The sequence below is a fragment of the Photinus pyralis genome, unplaced genomic scaffold (genome assembly GCF_008802855.1).
Source record: "Photinus pyralis isolate 1611_PpyrPB1 unplaced genomic scaffold, Ppyr1.3 Ppyr1.4_unclustered_Scaffold7068, whole genome shotgun sequence".
Lineage (NCBI taxonomy): Eukaryota > Metazoa > Arthropoda > Insecta > Coleoptera > Lampyridae > Photinus > Photinus pyralis.
In genome coordinates, this window is record NW_022172083.1 from 19,545 (window position 1) to 28,068 (window position 8,524).

General features: G+C 36.9%; 1 protein-coding gene across 1 annotated transcript; it reads left to right on the forward strand.

Moving 5' to 3' along the window:
* Positions 1-1,563: 1,563 nt before the first annotated feature.
* LOC116182701 lies at positions 1,564-2,675 on the forward strand. The gene is made up of 2 exons (XM_031503243.1): positions 1,564-2,233; positions 2,282-2,675. The coding sequence occupies exons 1-2, from the start codon at positions 2,124-2,126 to the stop codon at positions 2,607-2,609; spliced, it is 438 nt and encodes a 145-aa protein (XP_031359103.1). The 5' UTR covers positions 1,564-2,123; the 3' UTR covers positions 2,610-2,675.
* The last annotated feature ends 5,849 nt before the right edge of the window (positions 2,676-8,524 follow it).

The window sequence follows — 8,524 nt, forward strand, 5'->3', positions numbered from 1 at the left end:
GTAAACGTAAATAATTAGTTCTTAAATTAATCTTGAAGAAATGTCTAAAATATCATGTGATCCATGTAACAGAGACTTCGCATTAATTCTGGCCAATGAAATTACTAGATTACTAACTTGTAAAATTTTTACAGGTCTGCTGTCAGTTTTACAGGTCTGCTGTCAGTTTTACAAGTCAGTAGCGTTTAAACATTACGTTTACCCGTTTGCGTTTTGTCTTGTTAATCAACGTTTACAACTGAGTAACAAATAAAATAATTTAGGTTTAATCATCATAATTTCCATAAAAAATGACTTTAAAATGTGGTTTAGTTAGGGTTATGTAGCGTATTTAAGTTTTAGTGTGGCTATACTGTGCAGTTTCATGAACATGAACAATCTAACCTCAAATATTCCTCGATTCCTTCTCGATCTTTAATTCGTTTAACACCAGAGTACCCGCGCTCATTTAATAACAAATGTACCCGCGCGGCGGGGATTCCCTCAATACCGTATCACTATCTTGTTCATCGTTGTATGTTTCTAAATTTTATTAGCATTGTTGCAACATTTTATTTTATTTATAGAATGTGTCACAATTTTGTTTACAAACTACTTTTGCAGTTGTAGACTTTCTTACATAAGATCAATAGAAATAAAAAAAAATAAGGTAAAAATTCATACTCTAAATAAATAAAAGCATTCTATAATAGATACTAAAGATAAATGGTATACAAATATGCAAGAGAATAAAACAAATTGTGAATAAAGCAACTTTTACTTAGTCTATTTATTCTGAATCATGTTCATGTCCAGTTTCTACAGCCGAACACTCTTTGCATTTTACGGTAGTATGTTCTTTGCAAATGTGCCTTTTACATACTGAACACAACGTTTTAGATTTTCGATTCTTCTTTGATGGACAGAAAGCACATTGAGGTACACTTACTGTATTCTTTTCTATCTTCAGCAATTCACAGAGTCTCAGTTTCATGGACTGTGGAATGTTTGTTTTATAAACTCGTCGTTTTCCTTGTTCATAGACTAGGGAAAGACCAAGTGATGCCAAAAAGTCTTGTCTCCTCATCTTTTTCACAGTGTTTTCCTTGTATATTACATAAGAATTCACTCCCGACACGTTGAGCAAAAAATAAAATATTACTAGAGGCCACCGGTTTGCTTTTCTTGACACAGAATATTTTTTCTGAAGTGCATCGTTCAAGTCAACACCGCATTTTGTGGAATTGTAGGTAATGATTATTTCCGGTTTTGCTGCTTCTCCGCTTTCAGGATTAATTGCATCGTCATGATGGAGCGTTGATAGTAGTAATACCATTTTGCTTACCTTTGCTTTATAGGAAACAAGCGTACATTCGTTAGTGAAACCGAACATGGAACTGTTGACTAAAATTAAGCAAAGGAAGGTAAATATTTAATTCTTACAACTAATGCCTGCTTATTTGTTTGTAATAAAATTTACAGTGAAAGTTGGCAGTTTTTAATCACTAGAGTGCCTTTAACATTTTCTAATGCAGTGTGACATATTTCTTGCTGCTCCACATTTTCGATCGAAGTCGACGAACCTGGTATTACCCATGATATAAACACACGTATTACCGTTGGTAGTGGACATACTGGCTCATTACGTTGCCTATCATGCGGCATGTCCAAAGGAGAACTTTCCGCTACATTAACAGAAGATGAGGCAGCAGATCGTGTTGCTGTTAAAGATGCAGCTTCATCACCGAATGTGCTCGCTATTGCTCTTTTCGCATGTAGCGAATCCTCAATATAACCTTCAGCGACAGAAGACGACTTCCATCCTCCTAGACGTTTTACTGCCAAAAAATCAGCGCCTTTGTTAGATAGTACAATTTTTTTTACGTGTTTCTCAGCCTCTCATACCATCACGCCACGCAGTCGCGCCAGCTGACGCTTGTTTTAAGTGTTAACTAAGTAAAAACTACCAGGCAGAATAAAAAGTAATTGTGCGAAACTGAGTTGCAGTGCAGTTACCATTGCGTTACCGTTGACGTTCGCCATTGAGATTAACATAATTTATAAACTTGGCGTCAGACGGTTAACGTATTCATTGTAACGATTTGAAAGAGTATGATGTTCCTCAATTTTTTAAATATACCAGAATGAACGCACAAGCATTTGAAATATTGTTGGGAATTGTAAAACCATTCCTGAAACGTCAAATAAGATGTGATACCATTTCTCCTGAACAGCGGTTAATTATCACTTTGCAGTAAGCACTTATTACAATTTGCACCTAATACAATTAATGTGTTTTTAGATATTTATCTCAAGGTACAAGTATGCAAGTCCTGGCTTGGAACTTTAACGTGGGCGTAACAACTGTTCACAAAATAATACATGAAACGTGTGTAGTAATATGGGACCAGCTTAGTCCCATTTATCTGAAATCTCCGTCTACAGAAAAAGAATGGCAGGATATATCACTTGGCTTCTTGCAGCATTGGGAGGTGCCATCGATGGCAAGCACGTCAATATCCAAGCGTCTCCACGTTCAGGATCTTTATTTTACAATTATAAGCATAACTTTAGTATTGTACTCTTGGCAGCTTGTGATAGTCAATATCGATCCACCTTTGTCGATATAGGAGCATAGGGATCGCAAAGTGATGGTGGTGTTTTAAAAAATAGTGTTTTTGGAAAGCGCTTAGAAGAAGGTGGACTAAATAAAGTGTATGTAAAAACTTAAAACTAAATGTACCTATCTTATTATAAATTTTCTACCACTCTTAAAATAGCCTTTCGCTTTTCCTTTGCCTCGTCGGAAGGCATTTCACATATTCGTGAATATACATATTCGACAAAAGTGCGGTTCTGGTCTAGAACCTGACTGCTATTTTTTTTTTCAATCGCAGTCAGTCACAATCTGCCTGGCTGAATCAAGCACAGCTTCAATTTCACCCCCTTTTGTAGTGCTCACCCCTTAAGGTGGTGTTTACATTGAAGAATTTGGAAATCACTCCCCGCACCGCCCGCAATATTAGAATAGTGTCGCTATCCACCACAAGATTCCGCGACCTACCATATTCGAACGTAAAAATAAACAGATAAGGCGCAACTGTCGAGATAATAATATACCGAGGACGATCGCTGTAATTTGATATCTGTAATTTATAGAACTGGGTTTTTAGCATTTGTATTCAATTCATATTCAGCTTTCTCGGTTGCTGACGTTTACCGCGATTAATTTCGTTGTATTACCAAGTGCTTTATCTTCCCAAATAAGTAAAAATACCTATTTTCTCTAAAAATAATAAATTGACCTTGTACGAAATTGAATAGGGAATGTCAAAAATTGTCGCAATTTTCTTTGCACCCTCGTTTAGGCATGCGCCGTCTTCGGTTAGGAATTTTCAAAAAATTGGAAAGAATAGTTGTGTCTTTGCTACATCCTATATGAGTATCTAGGATGTAGCACCGAATTCTACTATTTGCGCTTAGATCTCAAAAATTTGAAAATGATATAAGTTCTTAGCGCACCTTAGCAAAAATTTGTAAATAAAGCTGTAAATAATTTGGTAAAAACATTTCGTTCAACAGTGCATTTATTTTAATAATTCCGGGCTGCGGCGTATTCCATTTCATGCTCGCGAGCAAATTTTTGTACTACCTACTAAAGTACTAACCATTTCATTTTTTAAACCTTTATAATTAAATAAATGAGTTAGATTATAGACCTATAATTATAATTCATTGCAACCTCATGAAGGATATCTACGAACCGAAGAACTAGTGAAAATTTTGCAGGATTACATCAGCCTCTGTATTATCTAAATCCAAGATTCTATTTCTAAATTGACTATCATGTCATTATAAAACAGTTATTAACGAACTCCTAGCGAGTTTATAATTTTGCGATGTCTGTTCGTCTGTCCGTCCGTCCGTTAGCATGATAAGTCATAAACGAATGGACCGATTACGGTGAAATTTTGCAGGTGGATTCTTTATCAAATTTGTAGATCGGAGTTCATGAATTGGTATGTAGACCAAAAAATAAAGTAGGCCCTTTTGACACCTCCGTTAGTTATGAACCGAATTGCATGAAATTCAATATGCGCATAGCTTTAACCATATAAAACACAATTCCAAAAGTTGAGCCTAATCGATCAGCATGCACAGTGCCCTTTGCGCAGGGGCGGACTGGGTACTTACGGCCCAGGTGTAATTGCATAGGTTACCGGCCAATTTTTTTGCTTCATTTTTCCTTTCATTATTCATTATTCCTTTCTCGAAAATCAATTAGAATATAGTTTTTTTTAATTGCAGAAGAGAAACGTGTTAATAATTTATTAATGGTGCAAGAAACTAAATACAGCACATACTTATAAATAGTGTTAGGATTTTAATGACGTTAAAAATCAGCGAAAATGCAAAATAAAAAATGCAATTACGACAAAAATTTCGCAAAAAAGACATAAAAATTTAAAAAGATGAGATTTTAAATAACAAATAAATTGATGAAACTGAATAAGACGCAAAATTTCAGTGGTGGTTCATTTCCATTCTCTGCAGGCCAGTAGTAGAAACTAGGTATGTAAGGTACTGACTCACTTAGCGCATCCCAAAGAAATGTAATCCCTTTTAGTGGGCATTTGTTTGTGGACGACTTAAGCACGTTCCAAGAAAACGTTAACTAGGCATTTAGCTTACAATGGAGGTTCAGTGGTAGAGAGTTGGGCTATAAATCCGGAGGTCGGGTGTTCCAACCTGGGTTGAGGTGAATTTTTCATCTGTGGCAGAGATGAGAATTAGACCTTCTGCAGAGACACCTCTAAAAAGCATTATGCGAGTCACTCTGTAATTGGGCGCAAACCTGTTGAGGGCCCAGAACAAGAGAGAGATAAGAAATAAATAAAATAATAAAACGTCTGGCATAAGAACGCATTGACGATAATGCTCTGTTGTAATGTAGGTAATATGAACTTGAGAGAGATATATTCTGTTTGGTTTATTTTTTTATTACATATCATGAAATGCGAGTATAGGTACAGGAAATTGAGTTTTCTCGACACAAGTAGGTATATTTAGTGTTCCATCGCGTTAGTGCAGTGAATTTTTATTTCGTAAATTAACAAGTAAAGTCGTTACATATTTTACATAAACTCGTTTAATTATTAATTATTAAATGTGGTCACTGTGAAAACTGTTATTACTTAAGTAGTTGCATTCACAGTTTACCAGGTAAGTAAAAATCACTGATCTCGAAAAAGAGTCGCGCGGGAAAGTTATAGTTTGTCCAAACCAATTTATTTTGATGAGACCTTTCATTAGAATACCGTGAAGGGTAGTACATGCCCCCCCCCATTTTCTGAAGTTTAACCACTAAAGGCATGCATATGCATATGACATCACTAATGACGTCTGCAGACGTCTCAATCGCCCTTTGTGAGTACCCTATTCCGACAATCTGTTCTTGAGGTATAAGGGAATATACCCGAACACGATAAGAGGTCGAGGCTATGGTTTGTAGAAATTAATTCCTGTCGTTGAGCCCTTTCATTAGAGTACCATGAAGGATAAAACTAGTTCCACTCCCCCCCTCTCCACCCAGTACTTTGATTAGAGGACAGAAAGAAGGGCAGTAGTTGGTAGAAAACGGAAAACGGCTCCTTTCGTTGAGACCTTTAATTAGAATACAATGAGAGATAACATTAATTTTTAACACCCCCCTCCCCCTCGGGCCTCGCCGCTCACTGATCTCGAAAAAGAGTCGCACGGGAAAGTTATACTTTGTACAAACCAATTTATTTCGATGAGACCTTTCATTAGAATACCGTGAAGGGTAGTACATGCCCCCCCCCCTCCAATTTTGTACAGTTTAACTTGGCACCACTAAAGGCATGCGTATGCAAAATCTGATACCAATTGGTTATCGTATGTAAAAGATATGCACGCTTTACTTTGAAAAACAGCATCTCAGGAAATAATTCGTATTTCAATAATACAATACAATATCAAATATCAAATTAAAATTCCATGCGTCCTACGTACGAAATTCAAATTACGTACTTTCATTGAATAAAATGTACTTTGCCCTCTAATGACGTGAGCGACCTCCCTCTTATAATTGCTAAACTGTGTAGCATAGAATCGCACCCGATAACGATGAATACATTTGGAGATCATGACGTTGCCGTGACGATGTACCTTGGCTCAATAGATGTCGTCAAGAAATTTTCTTTCCACAAAAACGGCCTTTAGAGTCAACATTTTTGGTTGAAATAACATTCATTCAAATATATTATGTTCAGACATTTGCATGAAACAAAAATTATTTAGCTAATTCCTGTACTTACACTGTTATTTAAGAAATAAGAATCTTAAAAATTAGCCATATTTATCTTCCATTTTTATCCCACACTGATAACAATTTGTTACAAAATTTACTTCATTCACAAGTTTAAACCTTTAACTACAATTGATCGTTTACAGAAGGTCATTCTTTTACTTCGCAACAAAGTTATTGTGGAAATCGCAATGACACTTTTGTACTAGTTTACCATACATTGTAAACGCCACCTTAAAGTTATAAAATATGTAGGTACTTATAAAGTTAACCATGTAAAAATTATCTTTTTTCCTACGTGGGGTGGTTTGGGAAAGGGGTACCACCTCGCGTACCACGGTCTCGTCAAGGTGGACATCGACATTATCACCCGTTTCCCCTTCTCATTGGGGTGATAAGAATGGTATCTATCCCAGACCATCCTGAGGAAGAAGATGAGGTGGGACGTGGAGTGGGTTCCTTTTCGGGATTTTTTGTCTTTGATGTCGAAGGTTGTGTTGAAGTGTATGTTCTGCAAATACACCACATAGGTAAATCGTCATACAATTTAACAGAACTTACTTCCTCGGGCGAGTACATTTATTATAAAAGGACATTTTCTCATAATACACCCAGTTGGTGTCATCGCCTTCCGAACCTGAGGGCTTTAATCGTTTTTCTCTTGTAAATCGATCCCTAAGGTTCTTCCATAATTTCATACATTCCTCCACTAAAACGCAATGAAAATGTAGATACTTTATAAATGTATGTAGGTACTTACCACTTAAGTGGCTATTTCGGAGATTTCAAGCCATGCTTGCTCTTTCTTTTTTGTGTTTTTATAGCCATACAGGAACTCGTACTGTTGGACGAGATCTATAAGTAGACCAACCACGTCAACGTTTTCTGCATAAAAAGTACAAATTAGAATGCCATTCATCTAATATAGACAAAACATTACCTAAAACTTCCTCCGAATCTTGGTGCATGATGAACCAAACCGAACTTCGCACTGAACTAATGATAAATGATAGTTCTTTTTACCTAGGTGGGAGTAGATCAAAGAGACAATTTTATAAGCGCTGCTATTGGTTGAATGTCGAACGACAGCGGCGAAAGTTAAAAGTTGGTTATGTATCGAACTGCACGAACTTTCGCGAGAACGGCAACGCTAACGTCAACGTATTTTATAAATAGAACCCCATACTTCGCCTGTTTTAACCTCAAACGGCGAACGGCAACGGGAACTGCAACGGTAACCTCAAGTTTATAAATCCACCTTAAGTACGTGTTGCGCAACACGTACTTACTGTGTAAACTTGTGTGTTTTTCGACTACAGGGAGATCAATAATCATATGCTGCGCCGCTCTTATAAAATATCACATTAGTAATCATTTGCCGCAACCAGGTATATGTGTACCAATACAAAACATAACCTATAATTTTACAAACCAAAACCATGATTTGTGATTCTTATTCGAATACTTTCGTCCCTTTCAAAACGGCTTTTTTCAAGACTACCAGTTTCTTTCGAATATTTACAAGGTGGGTAAATTACTTGTAAATTACAAACAAACGTTTTTTTAGTTGTAGCGTGTAATAGGCAATAGGTTTACTCCGACAAGCCTTTTACTTTAGAAGAGAATAAGATCGTTTGCTGTCCTGTTTCCGTAATGGGACTAAAGACGAAAGTGGAGTTTGGGAGTACTCGATACGTTTGTGTATACAGGAGTTTCGATAAACGATTGTCAACCATGACGAGGATTACAACAATATACGCCGAAATGCTTATCGTCTACTTGAGCGGTTTAACATACAGGAAGTCTTGCTTCTGGGAAGTCACCTGGCCGCTTAGTGATTGCTAATAAGGAGGTTGTAAAAGATGTTCTTGCTCGTCTTGAGCAAAGTCGGAAAAAGCAGCTGCGACAATTTGTCCCACTAACGGGCATCTCATACGGAACGTGTGACGCTATTGCCTGGAGAAAATTGTACTTCTATCCTTTAAAGTAACCGTGTTACAAGAACTCATCGTCCAGACTTGCAAAGCCGTCTAAATTATTGCATGCAAATTTACGAGATGGCAACGTATTCGAAATCGTTTACACACCATTGCCGAATTCCGAGCAGGTATAGAAGTTGCCGTTTGAAACATTACGCAACAGCACCATGCCGGCTTCAAAAACACGAAGAAAAGAGTGAATCCCTGTCTTAATAATGGTGGCGAGCACTTCGAACAG